A 25853-nucleotide genomic window follows, 5' to 3' on the forward strand; every position below is an offset into this window, starting at 1 on the left:
CTGCCTCTGCCTTCCAAATTCTGAGACTAGAGAGACTACCATGTCCTGGAAACTAGCTCTTTTTTTTTTTTTAATTTATTTATTATGTATACAATATTCTGTCTGTGTGTATGCCTGCAGGCCAGCAGAGGGCACCAGACCCCATTACAGATGGTTGTGAGCCACCATGTGGTTGCTGGGAATTGAACTCAGGACCTTTGGAAGAGCAGGCAATGCTCTTAACCACTGAGCCATCTCTCCAGCCCCTAAACTGTGTTTCTTATATTTTCTTGTCAATCCATTTTATTCTAGTTCAGTTATATTTCTGGTTACTATTCAGACTAGCACTATAAGTTTTTCTCTTCTGTAACTGGTTACTGCTAATTATTTTAAATTGTTTTTATAATTTTAAGAAACCTTGGTTTTCATTCTTAAATCAACTGGCATCAGAACACCTCTGTGACCTTTGTACCTGGCACTCTATTCGCTCACACTAAGCAGAAAGTGAGCAACCATGCAGGAAGACAGCGCCTCTGAGGGGGTCGGCACTTAGCTATCATCTCTAGTCTTCATACGTGATTTCAGCCCACTAAGCCAAAAATCAACTATAACGGGAAGTAAATTCGATGGCTTCAGTGAAAGTTTATTGTCCCTCACGTAACAGTTGAAGGGTACTAGATGACCTGAGGCGAGCTCAGCACTGTGCTCAAACGAGCAGACTCCAGTTGGCTCTTCATCATATAGTGTCCATCTCCGGAACAAAAGCTGACGCTTCAGTTCTGGTCATTTCTCAACCAAACAGAACAGGGGGGAAAAGACATCTAGGAAAAATGGGTTTCCTTAAAGAAAATGACCCCCAAAACTGTCCCCATCTCCGCCTTGTACATCCTGATGACCCAAACCTATACAGCCAGTCAATCTACCTGCATCGACCTGACAAACAGTGCAGGGTGGTCATGAGCACAGGCCGACTGGGATTCTATTTCTCCAAAGAAGAAAGGCAGCCTCTGTCCCGAGAGAGAGAGAGAGAGAATTGATGTCAGAGACTGTGCTGCCAAATGTGGCGTAACTGGACTGGTCCTGAGCCTGCAGACCAGCATGTCTCAGTGCTGCTAACTACAGAACTTACTTCCTCTAGGTGGAGGAACCCTTGGTACTTCTCTCTCTCATTCCATGGGGAAATAAAATCCCAAAGGCTGAGTTACACAAGAAAAGACTTGTAAGAGAACCTGGACCCTAGTCCTCCAGTGATCCTTCCAGAATGTCTTCTACTACTAAAGTCCAACTTGCTACAATCACAGTCACTCCCAGAAGTTACATAGGTACAATGGCATTTTTTTCTTTTTTACAAATGTGTGGTGGTTTAAATGAAAAATATCCCCCATAGGTCTGGGTATTGGAACACTTAGGCCCCAATTAGTGGTGCTATTTGGAGAGGTCTAGGAGCTGCAGCTGTGCTGGAAGAAGGAAGTGACTGGGGTGGGTTCCGTGATTATACAGCCTCACCCTATTTCCAGTTCTCTCTCTCTGCTTCATGTTTGTGATTGGGGATTAAGCAGAACAGACACAGAACAAAGCAGACATGCTATACTGAGGAAAGGTAAAAGCCACACGACAGAATGTAGATTATTGGAAGCAGGTTAATTTGAATTATAAGAGTTAATTGAGGACAAGACTAAGCTAAAGGCCAAGTTTTCATAATTAATAAGAGTCTGTGTTTTTATTTGGGGGCTGGTGATCCAAAGATAGTCCAACAAGAAAGCTTGCTATATTTGGCACCCAACTAGGGCAACGGCCACATGGAGAAGTCATGCTAGCCAGAGCCACTGCAGTTGCCACCTGGGACTCTCTGCGAGCACTCACAACAGTTGGCTGCCACTCGTGGAGACTCCAGAAAGTTGGATGCAACAATTTTCCAGAGCTGGGACATAAATGTGACTCCAGGGCTGGTAGCTGCCAGCATGAGACTATGCTCACGCAGAACCGAGGGGTGGGGTAGGAAGGCAGCAACCCATGCCACTCTGCAGCAATAGCCTAGCAGCAGAGGATTTGTCTCTGGTGGTCAGAGAGTGCGCCAAGTGCACAAGTGCAGGCACATAAAATGCCAGGTCCAGACTGAGAACACCTCTGAACAGATATAGGATGCTTAAAAACATGCTTAGATGCTGAGGAATAGAAAATGGGTACAGTCAGTCATGGAAAAATAATAAATAGTTTAAGAATAATAAAGTGAAGTCTTTAAAGAGAAAGCAAACTAATATAAAAGTAATAAGCCATGTAAGGATGGGGAATACCTTAACACAGGACTCCTGGATCCTGTATGTTGCCTTGTTGACTTTCAATTTTTAAAAGGCTAATAAAAAGGACAGCTGCTGAGAGATACTGGATTGGGGGGGGGGGAGACTACTGAATTAAACCAACCTACATATTTTAAGGATGTCTTAACTTTAGAACAGAAATCAGAAAATATTTTTTCTATGTTGAGGAAGAGATTATGCTTTGGATCTCTTCAAAATTAATGAAAATCAGATCTGATCAGGGGAGACCTTCTGAAAAAATCTAAGCTACAGACATGAAGGAAAAAACTACAAAAAAAAAAAAAAAAAAAAAAACCAACCCTACAAGACAGTGACATATATGCTGATCCCTCAACATGGGGGCAGCTCTGAGACTGGATGAGACAGAATAAATCTTGTTGGCTACAGAGTTCTTCTGACTTATTACATGCCATCCTTTCATACAGCATGGATACAGTGTTGCAGAATATTTGTTTATTTATGCAAAGATGTAATACATTTGGTTAACTATGTAAAGATGTGTTGCTGTATTACCTTGCCTGGCTAAGGCACCAATTGGTTTAACAAAAAGTTAAATGGCCAATAGTGAGGGAAGAGGACTAGGCAGGACTTCCAAGCAGGGAGAGTAAGTAGGAGGAGGAATTTAGGCTTGGGAAAGAAAAAGAGACACCAGGGAGATAACAGAGACCAGACAGACAGGAGCAAGCAAGAAATAAAAGTAAAAAGCCCTGAGGCAAGAAGCAGATGAATAGAAACAGGTTAAATTAAGTAAAAGAGCTAGCAGGACAAGTCTAAGCTAAGACCAACCATTCATAATTAATAATAAATTTCCATGTCTTTATTTGGAAGCTTGTTGGTGACCAAAAGAAAATTCCATTACAATAGAGGTTTGGTTATACAGTCCAAACTGACTTATAAAGTTGACAGATGTCTTCTACAAGCTCAATTATAAACAAAAAAAATCATCTTCGGCTGACTTGTGCACACTGCACATTCCATATATGTATTAATATATATGTTGTGTTTTGTATATATCATATGATATATATGTTAGCCTTAAAGGTTTGTGTGTTTTCAGAAAAAAAAGAACCAGACACCAATGAAAACAGGTGATCCAGCCTCTCAGAATGCCTCTGTTGCAGTTTCCTCAAAATTCTGCAATCAGAACAACTTCAAAGCTGCTAGGTGACATGGTCCAGATAGATGCCCCAACATTGCAGAAGAACCTTGAGTGACAGTTCAGGCAGTCAGTTGTTTCTGCCATTTCTACAGTTTTGGAAGTTGTTTACACTCTGCACTTCCTGTATATTCAGGTAATATTATATCCTTCTCAGATCTCTGATGGAATTGAAGGCTAGATAGTTAAGACAGACTACTCCAGTCAGGAGTAACCCTCAGATAAGTTCTACACTTTCCCATCACACCAAGACTAAACAAAAAATAATACAAGTAGCACTCCCAGAACCTGACCATTATCTCAATCTTCTCGGGGTCCCCTAAAGATGTCATCAACCCCAGACAACAGGAAGCAGTCTAGAAAACAGAACACCCATATTCCCAAGAGGTAGGGTGGATAGTTTTGGTCATTCGGTAGGTTATGGATTTTTATCAGCATTTGGGAGATTGGTCACAAGTTGTTACCGTTCATAGTCAGGGAGGGAACTAAAGCAAAGGAGAACAGATTCGGGGATCCCATCCTAAGGGGGTGGAGTGAAAGAGTGATAGGACAAAAGGATAGGTTCTTGAATCTACTTTTAAACTAAAAAACAAAAAGCAGCTACTAATCTCAAATATTGGCATGGATTTTTTTGTATATTGATACAAACTTAAGGTCATTTTGCTGTAACATAAGTTTCCATTTACAATCTGATACAAACTTGTAGTCATGTCAGATAAGTTTTCGAAGTCAAACAGAGAACACTGTAGAGAGACAGGTGTCTTTAAACACTTCAAAGACCTACAGAATATTGCATTTAAGATGTTTTAATAACATAAGGTTTCTTATGACATTGAGATATGTCTGCTCCTGGTTGTGCCAATTTACTTCAAAAAAAGTATGATGGGTATTGAAGAACCTACACATAGTGTTTGCTCTCATTGTGACAAAGTTAGTCACTGAGCAAGAAACTTCCCTTTCCTCAACTGCTGACAATTGCTGTCCTAACTGGATAAACAGAACACAAAAGAAGGCAACTAACAAACTTTGCTAAGACAAGGTAGGACAATCCTTCAAAAATTCCTGCTCCACAGAAAAGTCTTGTCAGATATTCTAGGTCCATAAGCCAAAGATGGATGCCCTAACATTTCAGAGGAACCTCAGATTGGCTGTCTAGACATCCAGATTTCTCTGTTGTTTCATAGTTTTGGAAGTTGCTTGCTCTACACTTCCTGCTTACTCAGGTAATAAATCCTTCTCAGATCTCTGATGGAGTTGAAGATTAGATGGTTATAATTACAATTTTCCTTATTACCAAATTCAGAAGAGAAATTCACAAAAGAGATGTAACGTATATAAGTATACAAGAAACATAAAAGCTTAAGTTGCTTTAATAAAATGCTTTAAGGAATAAAAAGATTAGGATGGTAATACAAATTATGATTGGGGCTGGAGAGATGGCTCAGAGGTTAAGAGCACTGTTTGCTCTTCCAGAGGTCCTGAGTTCAGTTCCCAGAAACCTGTAATGAAATCTGGCACCATCTTCTAGCCTGCAGGGACACATGCAGGCAGAATACTGTATACAAAATAAATAAATATTTTTTTAAAAGTTATGATAAAAGTAGTTTAGGTATAACTTTGGACTCATCAAAATAGGATAAATAATAATTTCTCTGAATTTGCCAAATATAAATAGACTGGACATTGTCAATGTAATACATTACTTGAGAATTGTTCTTACTGTATATAGTCTTACTTTTACTTTGTTAGAGTTAAAACCTTTTCCTTTTTATTTAGACAAGAGGGGGGAAATGTTGTGAAATATTAGTTGACACTGTGTCACTGTGCTTGGTCTAATAGAGAGCTGAATGGCCAATAGCTAGGCAAAAGAGAATAGGCGGAACTTGTAGATATAGAGAAAGTGAGAGGGAGGAGTCTAAGCACAGGGATTCCACCAGCAGACTCGGAGCAAGTCAGACATGCTGTACTGAGGAAAGGTAAAAGCCGCAGGACAGAGCACAGTAGCCGGGGACAAGCCTAAACTCAAAGCTAAGCTTTCATAATTAATAAGAAGTCTTGTTATTTGGGGGCTGGCAATCCAAAGATAGTCCCACAAGAAAGCTTGCTACACTGAGGCTCCCACTCCAGCTGCCGTGCCAAGCTGCTACCATGCTTCCTCATCATGATTCCTGTCTCTATAAACTACATTCTTCTTACATAGGTTGAGTTGCTCATGACATCTTATCACAGAAAAAGACGAGTAATTAATACACAATGGTAACAGAATACTAGTTTTGAGTAGATCCTATACACTGGACACATACTGCCACTTCTGACGTTTACTGAGACTGCAAGATATGTTATCTTTGAACCCACTTTATGGAGCTAAAGAAAGAAACCTTCACAACCACAACATTGTCTCAACATGCGTATTTCTAAAATTTGGCGCTCTCGCCTGCCTCACTTTCCCAGGCGTTGAGCTCATAGGTATCAAACAACCAGCCTACTGAAAATAGTTTAATCCTAATTTTTTTCTCATTTTTATCTTCAGAATTACCAAATGATCCTAGTACCAAATATGCTCCTAGAAAAACAGAACTCCTCATTCCTTTTACACCAAGAGTCAAATCACTGATAGTCTACTACGAATTATATTTGCTTTCAATATACTAAGTACAAAACAAAAATCTAAGCTGGGCGATAGTGGTGCACATCTTTAATACCAGCACTGGGAGGCAGAGGCAGGCAGATCTCTGAGTTTGAGGCCAGCCTGGCCTACAGTTTCCAGGACAGCCAGAGCTGCACAGAAATACTGTCTCAAACAAACAAACAAAACAGAGATCTAAAGCCAGATGTAGGAGGCTCACACCTGAAATCCCAGAACTCAGGAAGCTGAGGCAGGGGGATCAGTCAAATTCAATGGCTGTCTATACTTTAAAAAGTGAGACCCTGTCTCAAAAAAAAAAAAAAAAAAAAGAGAGAGAGAGAGAGAGAAAGAAAAGAAAAAAGAAAATACAACAAAGTCTAAGAAATATACTAAGGTAAATGAAATGTTTAACAGATGCCAAAGTTGTCTAAATAAAACATCAATTTACCACTGCACATAATTTCTAGCAAGCTCATTTTCTACCCGGTAAGCACTACAATCCTCACCAAGATGATGCCAAAGAGCTCAGTGTTCTGTTAACGTGCACAAAATTATGTTTCAGTCAACAACTGGCCACATATTCACATCGGTCCCATGACAACAGAGCTCAGACTTCCTACTGTCTAGTGGCTCAACAGGATGCCGCAGCAGTGCCTTGTGTTGTGTGCGCTGCCAGACATCCAGGATACGGATATGTACAGTACAGGATTCCTGACCTATGTGACAAGCTTATACATTCACTACACTATACTCTTCCTCAACTTTTACTTACATAAAAGGTTCTCTGTAAAACAGGGGCTATATACTGCCAGCAGCAGGCAGCTCTCTGCAGGAGTCCTGTTTGTACTCGAATTACTATCATGTTTATTTATCATGACCTTAGGAGCAAAAGCCTATACCATGTATGTAAACATCAGCCAGCCAGTTGTACATGTTATGCCATGTAGGTGTGTGTGCACACATTCTACAGTATCCATGCTCGAAAGGGACCTACTGATATAGTTCACTGTCTGTACCACATAGCACAGATGTGATCACAGTATAAACTACATTACCAACATTTTTTTAATAATAGAAAACAAAAAAAAATAACCTCCAGTAAAGAATTAATATGTAGGGCTAGGGAATATCTGTCCGCAAAATGCTTACCTTGCAAACAGAAGCACTTAAGTTTGCTCCCCAGAACCCACATTTAAAAAGCTAGGTGGGGTGGCATATGCTGGTAATCCCAGGGCAGCAGAGGCAGACGGGGGTCCCTGGGGCTCACTAGCCAGCCAACCCAGCCAGCTTAGAGAGTTCCAGGACAGGAGAGCTCTTGTCTCAAAGGAAAAAGTTGGCGGTGCTGAGAAACAGCACTGGATGCTGTCCTCTGCACCTGCACACACTGCACACGTACATGTACACATACCCACACATACACATGCACACAATGAATGAACATAATAGCTAAGTTTTATAGTGCGGATATCCAATTTAGTTCAAAAGAACTATTAACACCTATGTTAAGGACAGAAATGTAACACAAATAAAATTAAAAGATAAACAGCCACTTTTAAATTTGAAATTACCTCTTTTTCAATGATGCAGTTGTGACAGCTGGCATACAAATTACTATACATAATTCAACAATCAAAATGGGCCTTCATCCTCAGAAATCTACAAAAGAAAAGTACAACTTAAATTTAGTTTGTAAACAATTACTGAAACCCACAACTAATATCTGGAACGCTCAGACCATACCGGAGAACTTACTGTCAGATGGTATAAAATAGTTACACAATGAACATAAGGCAAAAATAGTAATAATGTGCCACATATACTGCATGCATTATTTCCATCCTAAAAACAATTCTGCAAAGTCAATAATATAATCTACTTTACAACTGAAAAAGAAAATCCAAAGTTGGTCAGCCTGCCCTTTATCTAGGAGAACACATACAAGGTCAAATCATTCTTCCAGAGAACTTAGGTGGAAGGTTGTATTTAACCCCCTAGGAAGAATTATCATTGAAAAGTATCATCAGAAAGTATAAAGGCTTACTTATCTCGTGTCACTGTAAGAACACTGACTTACACTCATAAACAGCTACCACTGTAAAGGCCTACAGTCTGGATTCCTTCCATGTAGAGCTTCATGACCACTGCCTAGCCAGGGGTAAGCCCTGAGGTACACCACTGTGTATAGAAGATATAACCTTTGACATTGCAACCCACCAATGTCATCTACAGTGTTCATGCTGGAGAGCAGTATGATTGATTAGAAGACAAAATTTCATTATATTTTAATGAGTTTACAGTTTTGCATCAGACCAAATTCATGGCTATTGTGGGTAGAGCCCATTGTTGACCTGTCCCTCCTTTACTTCCAGAGACCAGACTCCAAAGAGCTGATTTCTCCATCTAGCTACAGGGCAAGGTACTGCACTCTGCCCATCCCATATTTTCAAAAATGGGGGAGGGTTAGTAAAATCCCTAAGAAAAGAAACTGGGAATAGAAAAAATAAAGACTACAAAAAGTTTTTAACTTAGAAAGGAAATAACACAGATGCTCGGTACAATACAGACAAGATCCCATCCATCCTCACAGACTCCCAAACTCTGTGACAGCTTTGTAGGCACACATAAGATACACAAAAAGACACAGGATTTGGAGTTTTGGATCCGAGACGCTCAGCTGATAAAACCTATGCAAGTATTTCAAAATTAAAAAACTCTGAAATCTGAAACACGCTAGTCCCTAAATGACAACATGTTCAACGACTCCAATCAGTTGACCAGTGATAAATAGCCCTTGAAATTTTATGAAATGCTTTCCAAGTATCTCACTTTAAATTTTGCTGCAGCCACCTACAATAAAAATGAGTAGTCGCTATTGACTAATGAATGAGGAAGCAGATTAAGCGACACTGGATCTCACCAGGCAGTGGTGGCGCACGCCTTTAATCCCAGCACTCAGGAGGCAGAAGCAGGAAGATCTCTGTGAGTTTGAGGCCCTCCTGGTCCACAGGGCAAGTTCAAGACAGGCTCCAAAGCTACACAGAGAAACATTGTCTCAAAAAAAAGAAAAAGAAAAAAAAAAAGAAACACTGTATCTCTACCTGAGGGGACACAAATAAAAAAGACAAAGTTTAAACCCAGCCCTAGGCTAACTATTCCCAAAGTTTCTGAAGAAAATGAGTCTGGTTTCCATCAAGTGAATTCATAGCTCAACTCATACCCTCCGAAATGAACACCTCATAATGCATCTATCGTACCACAGCTTCACAGTGATGACACAGCTGTAGCTATAGAGGAAACAGCACCAAAGGGTAAATCCTAATTGAGGCTAGGCAACAGGACCGAGCTTTCCCTACTCACTTCCCAAACCAACCCCACTCCTCACATTCTCCACCCTGCCAGAGTCTGAACTACACTGTTCAACAGTATGAGAAGTGAACGCTCACAGTAATCTTTAAGCAGGGTACTAGAGAGTGATTATGAGATATGCAAATCCTAAATGCCATCAGTCCAAACACCAGACACGTACAAATATCCCTGATTAAAAAGTGAGATTTCAAATATTACGCCCTCACTTTCCCCACATTAATAACCAGCTTCTGTGAGATCATATTTGTGACTTAGCTCTTCATTAAAAGTCTCCTCTCAGACTGGGACACAGCTCCCACTGCCAGCCTGTGAGAAGTGGTGAAAACTACTTGGCCTACCTAGCATGCTTTCCTAATCCTTTTCTGGTTTGAGATCAACAGGGATAAGCATCTTTGTCTGCAGAGATCACTCCTTTCTCCTCATTGCCTTCATAAGGCTAAAACCCAAGCTGCCAATGCTTCCACACCACCCGTTAGCCCCACCGATGGGTACAAGTATTCAGGTGGTGATCTCTGGGGGGGGGGGAGGTACTTTTTGGAATTTAAATTTAACATGGTTCAATTTAAAATTAAAAATATTTAATTTAAATTATATTCTCTTATATTTAACTTAAAGACAAATTAGGCAGTATTCACAAGAAATCAACCTAGCTAAAAAGTATTCTACATCTTCAAAAATCTCAACTGAAAAACTTACTTATTTTATTTATTTATTTTTGGTGCTGAAAATTGAGCCTGGGGTTTCATATTCTACTGTTAAACCAAGCCCTAAGGTCCTCAGCTAAAACAGCTTATGAAATACAAAATTATTTGTTAGTGATGATAAAAACTTTCTATATCTTATGATCAGTTGGCCAAACTGAAGGTTCTTATAATAGTTTCTTAGATCGTAAACATTAGAATAGTTGATAAAATTCAATGACTTGGTAATTTTATCATCATAGACAGGTCCAGACCTACCAGTAGGCTTAAATTTCAAAGTTACAAAGTCATTATGCCATCAAGCAGTAAATTAAGACTTAAATATACCAGTTTAGGCCCCCTGGGAGTTACGCTCCTGCCTGCTGTACTGTTCTGCTTAGTTGGCACTTGGCACACAAACAATTTGCAATTGGCTGTCAAATGAATGAAAGATCACTTCACTATTTCACAATCATTAGCATACTCCATGCCCTACATGTCCTGGTTCCATCTTATAGGAGTCTTCTAACGGGCATCCCATAAACTTCAGCCAAACTGGAACTAATCCCTCACTATAGGTGGGAAATGCTCCTTGGGTTTCCCGGCCATCCAGACCCACACAGAAAATCACACAGAATAATCACACAGAAAATATACTAATTACAACACTGTTTGGCCAATAGCTTAGGCATATTTCTGGCTAATTCTTCTATCTTAAATTAACCCATTACTCTGTGTATATCGCCAAGAGGCTATGGCATACCGGTATGGTTCTGGCATGTTCTCCTTCAGCAGCTAACAAGGCATCTCCTCAACTCTGCCTACTTTCTCACTGTATCTCTGTCCAGATTTCCTGCCTGGTTTTACTCTGCTAAGCCATTGGCTGAAACAGTTTTATTCATTTACCAATAAAAGCAACACATACCCAGAAGGACTTCCCACATTCCCTCACCTTTGCTTAGGCTCCCTCTTCAGATCACACCACCCCGACACCTCGGTGTCCTTACGATCTTATAAATAAAATTTAAGAGCCTATTAGCTTCAGCTAAATGGTTAACTGTTGATGCAAGGGACTATGTAGGGAAGACCAGCCAAACTATACCAGAACAATCTCAAAGAGGGTAGAAGAAGAAAGCAGGGAGGTTCCTATACCCATTCACACACTTCATAATGTTCTTTTTACTGCAGTGACCTAAAGAAATAAAAATTAAGTCCACTTACAAAGGATTCTTTGAAACCATGGCTTGATTTCATGGATAAGTATGTGGCTTGCAATACCTGAAGATCAAGCCAGTGATACAGAAAATCACATGGTCCACTTAAGGAAAAGTCAGAACAGTGTCTGAAGTTTATACTGACTGTGCAAATGAATGTGCTCAGGTCTTTCTCAGCATCGCCACTTACAAAGGAAGCCATTGTCCCTTGAAACACTCATCTTCTCTATCAGAGCTAACTGAAAACACAGCCCCAAAACATCAAACTAATACTATCTGCTAGGAACAGTTTTCCAGTGTTAGTAAGCAAAGCAAAGCATTTCACATAGGTAGCAAATTACAAGATTACGTTGCGAGACGGGTGGTATGTGAAATGCTGTTCTCAATTTATTTTCTATTCCAGGATACCCTCCTAAATTTATTGCTAAATGAGGTTAAAAAGAAAATTAATACAGGCACTATGTTCTTCCTTGCTTTTTAAGGGAGAGTATATTGGGTACAACGCAAAGGAGCCATAGCTGAGCGGTCAGCGTGGTGCTGCTTGCATCCTAGGCATTATTTTTGGCAACAATCTTTTTCAATAAAAACCTCTTACAAATTTTTTTGTTAAAAAGGAAAACGATATCTCAGCCTAAAATGCCTCCAGAAACACATAAAAATCCCATTTATAGAGAATTCTTGAAATAAGGTCATCATCTTTTAAAAGCTTCATTAAGAATCTAAATCCTCAGAGCAAACTGCAAAATTCCAATACAAATAAGTTTTGACATGTTCACAGTAATTCCAGCCTTAATGTCATAAACATTTGTTCTCAGAGCATTTGCTCCACCCAAGCTCCACAATACAGGGTCTCAGGCACAAGCCAGTCATGGAGCCTGCTCACCTTAGAGTAAGATGGTCAAGAAACAACACTTCCTCCCCATTAAAAGGTCTGTCCAGAGACTGCTGCTCTCCCCTCATGATAAGGAAATCAGCAAAGGTTTCAACAGGGGACATTTTCAAAGGTTGTTTAGGAAATGTCTTGGAGCTGCTTCTTCCACCGTGTTTATATTTTATGGCAAGGTCGGCAGTGACTGGAATGCTGGACTAAACCAAAAGTCCTCCCACACCACTGCGCCACCACCTCGGTTCAACACAAAGTCCTCCCACACCACTGCTCCACCACCTCGGTTCAACACAAAGTCCTCCAAGGAAGCACATGAATATATGCTTGGAGATTACCTAAAACATGTGGGGCTACAGTGCTGAGTGCAGGATCCCCACCTCTCTGTAAACTATTGATGGCAATAACGCAATAGTGGCAGGACTATTATGGGGGTCACCAATCACTTTGTTTCCTTGGATGTGAGGCCAGTCCATAGTAGAAAATTCACGCCCCATATTGTAAACTTGATCAAAAACCCATGGCTGCAGAGGTCATAGGCCCTAGCAGGGGCACAGGCCCTAGCGGGGTCACAGGCCCTAGTGGGGTCATAGACCCTACTGGGGAACCTACTATTATTTTCACAAATGAACATGGTATAAAACTACTTTCTAAGTACTTGTGATTACAACCAGATTAATGCTGATCTCGGCCTTAGTGAGAGAAGTTTCATTTGCACTCAGCAATGGTTAGTGAAGAGACTGACAGCTGGCCAACGTGCTGAGAACAAGTGACTTCTGAGCACTCAGTAATGAAGCAGAAAGCATGTGAGAACCTAGAGATGGAGAGGCGTGCTATAAAACAGTCTCCAGACGCAACTCGAAAGTTGTCCTCCTGAGCTCACAGCAGCTGTGGTCAGTACCTGCCTCACTCCTCCCTGTCAGCACCCATCATGGGGTAGGAAGGAAGTCAAGGGCCTTATCCTTACCTGAAGAGCTACTGGCAGTTAGCAGCTGCCTGCAGAGAGGAAATCTTTCTCTTTAGTGGGATAGCCACTGGAAAACAGCCCATGCTCCAGCAACTAGCCCCTCACTCACCCACATGCAAGCAGCTTTAGACTCAGCAGGTCACAAAAGAGCAAAACAAAGACAAGAAAGGGAGAGGAATTTGCTAGGAAGAAGGGGTTGAGCAGGAGTAGTAAAAGGGAACGAGAGATGAAAAACCTTATCAACATATGAAACTGTCTAATAAAAATATTTTAAAAGAGTGAAATCAATTTTTAATGTATGACAGGGTCAGGCCAGACACACCTTTAATCCCAGCACTCATGAGGCAGAGGCAGGTGGATCTCATAATCTCAACTACTGAAAAGAGAGGAAAAGGAGAGGAGACTCCTTGGAGCCCACTGAAGCCCACACTACGAAAGCTTCCAGAATCCTATCACCACGGGACACCAGAGGGTGGCTCTTCTTGAAGAAGCCCCTCATGTTCTCAGGGGTGCTTTCTTCTTCCCCAAGGGCTGTTCTGCTTCCAAGGTACCCACTCTGTTTCACCCTGTCTCATCCTAAATGTTTCTTCACGGAAGCCACAGATACATTACCTGAGTTGAGGTCCCTAGAAAACTAAGGGACTCAAATTGCAAAGGTGACAGTGAGAGCTATGCTCTGCTGACATCAGAGTTTCCCAGGAAGCACTGTGCCCCGACTGACATCTGGCTGCTCTGCTCTCCTCCTGGCTTCCATGCTTTGTGTTTTATTTAGGGTTTCTATTGCTGTGAAGAGACACCATGACCACGGCAACTCTTATAAAGGAAAACATTTCATTGGGCCTCGCTTAGAGTTTCAGATGTTCAATCCATTATCATCATGGCCGGCCATTGTGACATGCAGGCAGACATGGTGCTGGAGGAGCTGAGAGTTCTACATCTTGATCCACAGGCAACAGGAAGTAAACTGTGTACCACACTGAGCACAGCTTGAGCAAAGAAGACCTCAAGGCCTGCCCCCACAGTGACACACTTTCTCCAACAAGGTCACACCTACTCCAACAAACCACACCTCCAAATAGTGCCACTGTCTTTAGGAGCCATTTTCTTTCAGACCACCACACTTAGACTATTTTCTGACCAAAGATCCATATAATGTTTAATATGAAAATACCACTGGTGCCAAAGAGTAAATAAATCCCCTAGAGTCACTCTACCCACTCAAGTGTCACGTGGTACTATATTAAGGCTTGTCCAGAAGGACAGTCCCCAAAGGACTAACAGATACACCAACGTCCTAAGCCACTCGTCTGCCTCTAAGAAAGCCACCCCAGTCCCTGTAAAGGTGAACTAACTCTTGCTAACCTCATTATCTGAATTGAGGTCCCTAAAAGACAAACAGAACCTTCAAGTTTCTGAATACAACAGTGTGACTCTGTGCCTCTATCTCCACCATAGCTGATGAAGAGGCAGAGGCCGGGGGTCTTGACGCCAGCTTGAGACCTCCCTGGGCTACAAAGTAAGTCTCAGGACAGCCTGGGCTATGTAGAGAGACTGCCTGAAAAACAACAGAATGAACAAATACAGAGAAGTAAAGCAGTTCTGAAGCCGGCATGTCCTGGCGGTGAGAATTTGAGGGGGGGTGTGGAAAATGGCTAGAGGAGGCAAAATCTGATGGTCTACACATGGTGCAAAGCCAGAAACCATCCACATAAAACTCCACAGCAGAGTAAATTCAAAAGTAATCTGTCATACAGATGGAATGCATAGAAGAATGATCAGGACAAGAAACAGGTTGAATGCTAACAGCTAATCTAAACACTTATTTCTGAAACTAAAAGATGAAGTCTCAAGACTCAAAATATAAAAATAGATATCAGAGGAAGTTGCTATTACTGTCCATTAGAGTAGGAAACAGAAGGCTGCAAGAGCCATTTTGTTTAGATAGTATGGGCAAAGATGGCTAACATCAGACACTTGGGGAGCTATGACTCAGCAAAAAAGGGGGACTAATACCAATGTCTGGAAAACCCAAAAGCAAACAGTAATGTAATCTGTTATTTATTCCTGGCAGAAGGCTGTTTTTATGTGATTCTAGATAAATATGGCCTGGAGGTCAGAGACAAGCGCTTTGATCTTTGCCAGCATGCCTGTGTGTGTCTGCCTGTAAGGCCTGTCTGCATACCTACCTCTGCGTAGCCTATGTGCCAGTCTGCCTATATGTGTGGCCCATGTGCTAGCATGTGCTTGGGTGCCTGCCAGCATCTCCTTGCCTAGCAGTCTGTGTGGCAGCCATCACTCAAAGTCTCATCTGGCTACAAGACCTCACGTCCTCTTCAACCTCTCAGCCGCCTGTGACCCTCCTCCCTGGCACTGGAGATTGAACTCAAGATGAGAAAAAGGTAGATTTTATGAATACTGACATCTCTAGGATAAAGAAGAAAGGGGATTAGCAGAGGGAGGGAACACAAACTTCTAGTAGAGTTGAAGGAGAATGAAACAGAAAGAAAAAGGAGGGGAGGTGAGGATGAATTCAGACATTGGAATCATATAGTCCTGAACTAAAATTCCAGTTCTGCATGTATTACTTCTACACACAGACAGCTATCTACGTTTTGCTGGGGTTTATTTTAATTTTTTCTTTTGAGACACCACTTCACATAACCCAGATGTTAACCTTGATTCTCCTGGATTCTACCTCCCAAGTGCCAGGATCACACAACTATGATGCAAGATTAATAAAAACTCAGAGACAGAAATTGGGGTTCAACTTAAAGGTCAGAAAGCAAAGCAGCCAGCCATTGGCTCTTACCTTGTCCTCAGTCAAAAAAAAAAAAAAAAAAACAGCGACCCTGACTCCAGGAATCTCCAAATGAGACTGTGATTAAGAGCTGTCCCTCCTATCTTATATTCTTCTCTAGAGATAGAATTAAAGGTGTGCACCACTGAAATTAAAGGAATGCACCGCCTGGTTTCTATGGCAACTAGTGTGGCTACTGAGATTAAAGGTGTATGTTACTACTGCCTGGTCTATAAGGCTGACCAGTGGGGCTGTTTTACTTTTTGATCTTCAGGCAAGCTTTATTTATTAAAATGCAAATGAAACGCCACTACACAACTACATGGACACTATCTAAAATTTGTTTTTCTGCCTTTATAAAAGAGATAATACTCAAGTTTATATTAACATTTAAGCACACTATACCTAGGACATAGAACAACACAAAAGTGCATAAATGTCTTTTCCTTCACCTTTACTTACAACACTAAAATATGTTGTAAAAAGATTATTTTATGTTTCTGAATCACACTGTTTTAAATATTACTATCACAAGATTACACAGAATTCAGTTATATATATATGCCTCCTTTACTCTCTGCATACGAGTCACTTCAGATTGAAAAGTTCCCAAACAAAAGCTTCTCATGTGTAGTGCCTCGTTTATTACCTGTTCCAAAAAAAAAAAAAAAAATGTGCTTTTAGATGTTTAGATTTGGAACTGAAGAGATGACTTGGCAATTAAAAACACTTGTTGTTCTTGGAAAAGTCCCTGGTTCTGTTCTCAGCACCCACAGGACAGTTTACAACCATACATAGCTCCAGTTTCAGGTGATCAGATCTCTTCTAACCTTTATGGGTACCAGGTACACACACTATACACACACATACATGCAGGCAAACATTCATACATATAAAAATAAATCCTAAATTGTTTAGATTTTTTTTCAAAAGATTAAGTTCAATGGACCTAAAAGACCTTTTCATGGCAAAGTGTAAGATTAAAAATACTGCATGTAATAGTTACTATTCTATGAGCTAGCCAACTAAACCCTCCTCCCTGATTAATTTGCCACCTTAATGATGTACAACTCATCTTGGTTAATTAAAATTTGTAAAACTAAGAGCAAAGATGTAATTCCAAACCAGAAGTCAAGAAAATAGTATCTTGTAAGAAAATTATTTTATTTTAAATTATTCTCTGTGTGTCTATCTCTGTGTGTGTCTCTCTCTCTCTCATGTGTCTGTCACTCCCCCAACCCAGTGTGTGTGTGTGTTTGGTTCTCTCCTTCCATCTGGATGTGGGCTCTAGGAATTGAACTCAGGTTATGAGGGTTTACATCCAGCACCTCTACCCACTGAGCCATCTCACAGGTCTCTGAAGATTATTTTACTTTAAAGAGCTAATACTGCACTCTAAAATTTAAAGGAGTATAGTAAAAGCACTGTAGGTCGAGCATTTCCCAGTACTAGTGTGGAAAGCAGACTCTAAAGACAAAACAACAAAAAGCTTTAGCTAGCAATCCACACAGAGACTACCCTTTCCACCCTTGTGGGCAATTCTAAATCAACTTTATTTTTCTTTTCTTCACAGTATGTTTCTACAACTCTGCCATCTAGATATACATTTAGAACAAAAATTAATTTCTGTATGTATCTAAAATAAACTGCCCCCCCAAAGTATAATACTATCTCAAGGAAAAACGTCTAACTGCTGTTGTTGGTGGAAGAGAAGACCACCCCCTCCAATCTGAAAACACAGACATCATCCACAAGGCAGGGCCTCTCAGCCCAAGGTGAAAACGTGAAGAAACACACCAGCAAGCACTAACACTGAAGGAGAACGTTTCCTACAGTAGACACGGCAGTCCTAGCTGCACACACTGATTCTAGTCAGAAATGGCGGGGCGGGCAGGGCTTTGGGGAAATCTTAAGTAAGGCTGTATTATGCATAAAATGGAAAGCATCCACTTGATGACTAGCAGAGCTGTTAACGCTAAATCCTAGACTTCAGGTTGCCTGGATTCAGATCCCAGCTCCAAAAATTACTGTGTAACAGGACAAGCTATTCAGCCCCCATGAGCCTCAGTTTCCATGTCTGTGAGCAATGGCTCTTAACGGGATTGTAGTGAAGACTAAATGAGACAGGATGGATGCAGAACCAGGGATCCGCATGCATAAATAGCAATTGTTAGTAGTCTTCTAACTAAGCACCTAAACAATGGTTAATAAATTGTATCCTAGGTGCCCACGTCCTAACAGGAGTAGATGATATGAATATCCATCACACAGTCAACAAATACAAAATCCTGATGCCGGCAAGAACCAGAAATCAAATCATTTTTTAAAGGTTACTATTCAGTGAAGATCAGAGCTCAAATCACTAATAATCACGTTACAGTACTAAAAATAAGTACATATTTTTATATTATGCTGCTGCTAAAGCTATTTGAAGAGAAAGCGTCTGGGTAAATCAACCATAAGGCAATCAAAGAGAAACCCAAGGGCCAACTATTTGGTAAGTACAGTACTTCAATCCACTCTTCAAATACCTAACCTGCATGGGAGGTGAGGGTAGCAGCACCAGGTAATAAGATACTCAGCCGGGTGGTGGTGGCGCACACCTTTAATCCCAGCACTCAGGGAGGCAGAGGCAGGCAGATCTCTGTGAGTTCGAAACCAGCTTGATTTTCAGAGTGAGTTCCAGGACAGCCAGAGATACACAGAGAAACCCTGTCTCAAAAACAAGACAACAACAAAAGAAGATATTAGACATGGGCAATTCAAGTTCCTTGAGGTTTCAAAGACTTAAATATTTACTGCAAGTAATCAAGTGATCCTAAATGTTACCATTTTGCCATTAAAATGTTTTTAAAGATTTATTTTTTTATTTATAAGTCTACGAGTGTGAAGTCTACGAGTGTGAACGTGTGCAAGGAAACCAGAAAAAAAGGGCATTGGATTCTCTACAGCTGGAGTTACGGGCAGTGGCAAGCAGCCATGTGGGTGCTGGGAACTGAACCTGGGTCCTCTGGAAGAGCAGTGGTACAAAGTCAACTCTCAGCCATCACTCTGGCCTTTTTAAATACCTGTTAAATTAGCAAATTAGGGCTCGGGCTACAGCTCAGGGGTAGTACACCTTTCAATACATGTGAAGCCCTGGGCTCAATTCTCACATGGAAAAGAAAAAATTAACACGAACTGTATGTTTCTGGTGGTTTTGCAAATGCTTGCTACAGATGAGCAAAGTCAAAGTACTTGCCCCTGAAGCATAAGAAAACCAAAGCAGCATCCTGGAACAAACCACCTCTGTCTAAAGCCTAAGACTGGTCACTCCACATCCCTCTAGCTGAGAACAAACTGCTAACTGTCAGGGACAGCCATCAGCATCACCGTACAGGCTTCTAGGACAGGAATCTAATAACTACTTGCTTGACAGCCACCAAGTCACTCTTCATTTGAAAGTGACCTTTTTATCTAGGTTTTAAAGAAATAAAACTGTCTAAAATAATTTTTTTGCAGCAGATGGAAATGAATTCATTACTACCTGACATTATCCTTTTCAGCCTGCAATAACTTGTGGTTGTACAGCAAAGAAAGAAAGAAAAAAAAAAAAAGCTGGGTGATTTTAATCAGAGTTTGGATTCTAGCCCTGCCCTGCAGCATGCTGTAAGATGAGAAGTGTTCCAGCCCCACATTCCAAGGAAAATGAATCTTTATGTGAGCAGGCCCCGTGTTAACTGTCTCCTCACTTTCTGCACACAGCAAACGTGAACAAAGTAGACACTGCTCTCCACCATCCTCCACACTACAGTAACTGAGGGAGCATCCTTGGAAAAACTGGTCAATTATAAGCTAACTGCACCTAACAAAAACAAGTCAAACACATGGAATAAAACAAGAGGCTAAAACACCCCTCGTTGTGCACAGATGAAATAACCCCCCTCTTATACTTCAGGTTCATGCAACAAGAAAAATAAAGGTGCTTTTGAAAAAAGAGAACAATGTATACTTCCTCAGGAAAGGACTTTAAAATGTGCTCCAGCACTCACTCTGACATAGGATTAGACAAAGCACCTTAACCTCTCCAGAAGTGAAATATAATATCCACTGCCTTAGCTTTCTCTTGCTGTGAGAAACACTGATCAAAACCAGCTTGGGGAATGAAAGGATTTTTTACTGGCTTACGTATCTCTAGCTCAGCCCATCACTGAGGTAAGCCAGGACAAGAACTCAAACAAGGCAGAAAGCTGGAAACAAGTCTGTCTCTTCACAGTCCTGGACTACAACTGCTTGACAAATGGCATTAATGTTACTACCAAGATTCAGCTCAAATTAATGCCTAAATCTGGCAACCTTCTAAAAGACACATTAAGATCCTACAATGTCCCCCAGAGTCCCCTAAAAACCCTGTGGGAGAGGGTTTCCAAATGTCTGCCCTACGCTGCATACAGTTTAAAGGTTCCATTAGCACCTGTTTCTTTACTACTAACTTCTTCCAAAAAGAAAACTTGAAACAACTTTCCTGGTCCTTGTGGTCCCTGTTCTTAAGGCCTCTTGGACCAGCCCCATGAATGATGCAATAATTAGCTTATACTTGCAAACGTTCTTCAAGCTCCATGAGCAGTACACATCACTATGTGCCCTAAGAGGACAGGCCAACAACAAGAAGACTACAGAACCACTTACTGCATTTTCAGTCTGAACTTGTCACTCCCTGAAATCAGATGAATCAGTACCTCCTCTACAGCTCTCCATCCACCCATTCCCCTGAGGCAGGGTCTCTCCTTGAACTTAGGCTTGGACTTTCCTGGCTAGGTTGGAAGCCAGCAAGCCCCAGGAATCCTGCCTCTGTCCCGCTAGGAGCTGGGTTTACATGAGTGCTGGGATCAGAACTCATCCTCAGAGTCACACAGCAAGTGCTGTTTATCACTGAGCCATTTCTCAGCCCCCTTAAAATAAACCTCTAATTCATAATAGTATGCTACACATACACTGTGCACACGCTCGTTCACTTTCTTTTCTGAGGAACCTGATACACTAAAATAGTAAGTTAAATGGGTACTTTTTAAAGTCGGGGTTGACAAATGTCTCTCTCTAAGGAAACACTGATTGCGACTCCTCAGTTAGAACTTTCAATGCCATACCAACACATTAACAATGCATTATCTCACCATGGTCATTAATCATTGATCACTATCATCGACCCAAACCAGCCCTGACTCAACACAAGCTTTAAGAAGTATTTTAAGTGCAGAAGACCAAGCTAAAAATAATTATAAACAAATGAGTAAGAAAACAGTCACCAAAACATACCACAACAAGCAAAAATAACTTTTCTAGCATAAGGAGATAAAAATTAACAAAATATGCATAAAATTTTTCCGTTTAAAAATCCTTAGTAGCAATACAGGGGATCAGACCAATGCAGCGTTCCTACGCGAGTTGAGGGCTCTTTGGATTACCAAACAACACAAGAACAGGATATGTCCTTTAACTTTTAGTGAAATCTGGGACTTGCAATAACAATGGACATTTGGTAACAGTATGGAATGACACCCACTTTTCAAGAAGTAACAATCTAGCAAGTTGCTGCCTTTATCAACCAAGTAGAATAATATGTACAATTGCAAAGCAATTTTGTTCAGAGGCAGCAAATTATGCACAAATTCCCTATTAAAATGGCAAAAAGTATCTCAATTATAAATATTTTTAGCTTGCCCCTGATTCGTCTTCTCCTTTGGGCCTCGGCATAATGAACTCTGCCCCTTTTAACTGGACTGCAGTCTTGTGTGGCTGCTCTGAATCTCCTTTGTGTCACTGCGGCCTGAGTCATCTTGGTCACTATGAAAAGACAAGACCAATGCAGTGAAGGGACAGGGACAGAGACTGATGCGGAGAGAAGGATGGACTCTGTCTCGGCCATCCTTGTTGGCTCTGTGGCGTCCCCAATCCACAAAGCTGTGTTCCTCAGCAACATCCAGTTTTCTGGATTGGCTCTCTAACTGGGATAAGCAGGTAGCTGAGAGTGTACTATATAATAATAAAACTGACTGCCACTGCCAGAAGGCATCGAACCAACAGACTCAGTGGCTTGATACCTTACAAATTGGTGACTACCCAAACAAAACACTCGAATGCACGTATATGAAGGCTGTTTCAGTAATCAACAGACAGTTCTTGGGCAGTTCTTCCTCAACAGACACACATCAAGAAAGTGTGACTCCATACAGACAAATAACTAGCAGTTTGTTGCAGCTAATCAAAAATTTTCATTCACATAGCTAACTATGAAACACATCTAAATCACACAGGATGCAAAGAATATAGCTAAAGAGAAAGCTAAGCAATTTATTCAACAGTTACAGCAAAGAATAAACATTCCAAATGTTGTAATCTGCTGGCCTGATCTGTCACCTCGGTACCTTGTCCCTTTAAAGAACAAGCCTTGCCCACTCCCAAACCCTCCCCCCCCTTCCACTGAGGCAGGCGGGTCTTCTACCTCTTCTCCAGCCTGTTCTCTCTCTTTCCATCTCTCTTTCAAAGAGGTAACTACTGCGTCTCTCCCTCTTCCCTCCTCCCTCCCTCCCTATCTCTCTCTTTCTCTCTATGCCTCTCTCTCTCTTCTCCCCCTTTTTCCCCTTTCCCTTTCCCCTCCATAACCCAATAAATAAACTCTATACCCAAACTCTACCTCTGCATGGTATATCTGTCTGTTTCTCACCGGCCAAGACCCGCCAAGGCCTGCCCCTCATGGGACTAGTCCCTCACCACCTGTTTATAAATAACATTGGTGTCATGACTAACACCAATGGTTTCCCAAACTCAAGGCAATTAAACTTCAAACACACCTTTCAGATCTACAACTAGAAACCAACCACAGAAAGAAAGCATTCTTGCCTTCTACTCCCCATGAACTATAAAGACTCAAGGGTCCTCAAGTGCTTTCTCTTTTAAAAGTCACGGGAATTGGAGGATGGGGGATGGTCATCACCACAGGTTTTACGTCAAGATAACTTGCTAAAATAAAATCAAGTCTTATCAGATAAGCAACTTGTCTATCTCATGAAACAAAATTAAGGGGCCTTGGAATGATGCTTCAGCCATTAAGAGCACTGGCTGCCCGGAGGGCCTCTGTTGGACTCCCAGCACCTACTAGGCAGCTCGCAACTCTAGTTCCAGGGACCATGATGCCCTTTTCTGGTCTCCATGACCACCAGGCCTGTGTGTGGAGCACAGACATACAACCCATACACCTAAAATAATGTTTTAAAGAAGAAATGAAGACATACAAGAAAAATCAACATAGCAGTTAGCACAGTAACTTCCTGAGAAGTTCAATGTCTTCATTAATATGTTAAAGCAGCGCTGTTTAAGGTGCTGCCCTACACTGGTAAACATCAGCTGCCACTCAGCGTACGGAACCGTTATTATAATAACTACCTCACTAGAGAGGAGCACAGATTCAAGGGCACCAAGAACTTGGAGTAAGTTAGTGAGATACGAGGATATCAATAAATATACAATGTTTCCTGGTTTGCTTCAAATAGTTGAGGTCAGACCATCAAATAAGATTTAAGTTACCTGTACTGACAAATACGGGGGAGGGGGATTAACAGTCTAACTCTTGGGATGTGGAACACTTGAAACAATCATTACAAATCAGCCTCCATCAGTGACAGTACTGTGGCTTTCCCTAGCTACGCCCAGGATGTGGCAAAAATGCAATCTATTTAACACCTGAAAATGTGTCACCACCTTGGGAAGCAAACAGTAGGTCGTGAAGTGCAAACACGAAGGTGCTAGCTTTCTCTGGGCATTCCAAGTTCATCCCACGACAAAGGAAGTGAGACGACCTGAACTCGCAAGGTAGAGAGTCCAAAATGAAAACTTCGGTAGGCTTGCTTGTCTGAATCCAAGACGTGAAGTCCTGTTAGTCTGACAAAGAAAGGTAGCCTGAGTTGGAGCTAGGTGAATAAGAATTCAAGTTTTCCCTATGAATGTAGAATATTTTTCCAAAGCCCACGGGAAGGGGGCGGGGGGAAAGGAACTTAAGAGAAAGAAAGAAACAGTATTGCAAAGAAAGCAATGGTTGCTGAGCATGCAAGCCGCGGCTGGTCATCTCGCAGATGGGTTAGGGCAAGACGTCCTTCTCATCTTGGACCCCGATGGAGAAGAGAGCTGGCTCTGCTGCATCGCCCTGCAAGCCCCCTAGGCCACCTCGGGCCACCTTCCCCACCAGCTGCGGGACGCGGACACACCCCCATGGAGGATGTCACCTCGGCCTCCTCAGCCCCTCGCAGCGGCCCTCGGCCGCCAGCCGTCCTCACCCCGGAGTCCCGGTTCTCCCGCGCCGACTCCCGCGTGCCTCCCCGGCCTCCCCCGAGCCGCGGCACGGGGCGACGCAGCGCCGAGGAGCATCCACACGGACTCCAGGCGTCCGGAACACTGAGGCTCCGAACTCAGCTCCAGCCGGAGTTTGCGAATCCTGGCCCGGAGCCGCGCTTCCGCCTGGCGTGGCCCGCTTTCGCCAGCGGGACCGGAAGTCCCGCCTCTGGCTACTGGGCCCAGGCCTCCCGCTACTCAAAGCTGCTGCTGCTGGGCTAGGGTGGAGAGGTGCGTGCTTCTCCTCTTTTTCAGGCATCCCGCTGGTATGTCACTTGGCTGGTCTGCAAATGCTGGGCCAAGGGTACCCTAGATGACTCAGGCACCGACCCCTGAGCCCACACTCTGATTGAAAGTTGAGGTAAACAAAAGCAGTGGCTAATCACACTTTATTTCATTAATTCAGATATTTATCTTCTCCGTCACTCGCAGAACAAGAAGATGGTGGGCAGAGAACCACGCCTTGACATGCTGTCTAGCTATCTTTATCTCTTGTTTTCTAATAAACCCTACTTTCATGTCAGGACCCTGAAGATGGTTCCACTGAAGACAAGGGTTTGTTTGATCTCTTTATCCCTCTGTCTGATGTAGCAACATTGAGCAGTTCTCCTTTTTCTGCCTTTCTCTATTAATTTCCAATGTAGCAGCATTGAATAATTCTCCTTTTTCTGCTTCTCCCTATTAATTTAGGTCCTTTCATTGATTTAGTGAGGATAGGTGGCTGAACCTGGTTTGCTGGGGTACAAGTTGTAACCCCACAAGTAGCAAAAAAAAATTAAGAGCTATTGGCAGTGCTGTGGAGAATGGTGTGGTGTAGAACGTTGAGCAAGAAGAGTGCCCATGAACCGCAACTTCAGCTGAGACAGAATTAAAGGATGAATAGGGTTAAGGTAAACAAGGACATGCAGAGCAGGGCACCAGGAAGTGGAGTACCTGTCTTGTACAGGTAGCTGCTTAGAAACGGGATCAATTCGGCAAGAACAAACCTAGACAACAGATGATGCGAAACTTTACACAAAAAAGCTTCGAGCTTCAAATTTCATACAATAGAATCAATGCAGTCACTAGTAGAATAGACAAAACAGTGATCGAGGGTTTGCCCCGAGTGACTGCCCTAGTTATCCAAAAACAAAAAAATAAAAAACAACCAAAAACCTGGGGATTATAGCACAATGATTCCAGTATTTGTGCACTAGAAGCCCTGGGTTTGCCATCTAGCCGCACGTAAACTGGGCACAGTGACACACCTGGAAATTTAATCCTCGGGTAATAGAAGCAAGAGGATCAATAGTTGAAGGTCATTCTCAACAAAGTAGCTAGTTTGCGACCAGCCTAGGATATAAGAGATCGGGAGGAAAGGGACAGGGACCAGAGAAAGAGAATAAATGAAAATAAGAACCTGTCAGAAGCCATAGGTAGAAATGTAGTCTTTCCTGCAAGTGTTTTCTCAGCCATACCCAGATGGAAAACCAATGAGTAAACACTAAAACCCTCCATAGGCTC

At 41.9% G+C, this 25853-nt stretch overlaps 1 protein-coding gene across 3 annotated transcripts in view; it reads right to left on the reverse strand.

The window, feature by feature from the left end:
* Positions 1-24469, reverse strand: part of Disp1 (dispatched RND transporter family member 1) — a 144723-nt gene extending 120254 nt beyond the window's left edge. For 2 of the 3 annotated variants that reach the window (XM_050142853.1, XM_050142852.1), the window contains exons 1-2: positions 24296-24444; positions 7648-7735 (exon numbers count right to left, since the gene is read on the reverse strand). Coding sequence is in view for 1 of the 3 variants with exons in the window: in XM_050142851.1 (XP_049998808.1) it covers positions 24296-24386 (91 nt within the window). In the remaining 2 variants the exon portion in view is untranslated. Of the gene's footprint in view, positions 1-7647; positions 7736-24295 lie in introns of all 3 variants that reach the window. The other variant, XM_050142851.1, reaches the window with a different exon arrangement.
* Between the last annotated feature and the right edge of the window lie 1384 nt (positions 24470-25853).

Source organism: Alexandromys fortis, unplaced genomic scaffold (assembly GCF_014885135.2).
Source record: "Alexandromys fortis isolate MF-2015 unplaced genomic scaffold, M_Fortis_MF-2015_v1.1 scaffold_51, whole genome shotgun sequence".
Taxonomy (NCBI): Eukaryota; Metazoa; Chordata; class Mammalia; order Rodentia; family Cricetidae; genus Alexandromys; species Alexandromys fortis.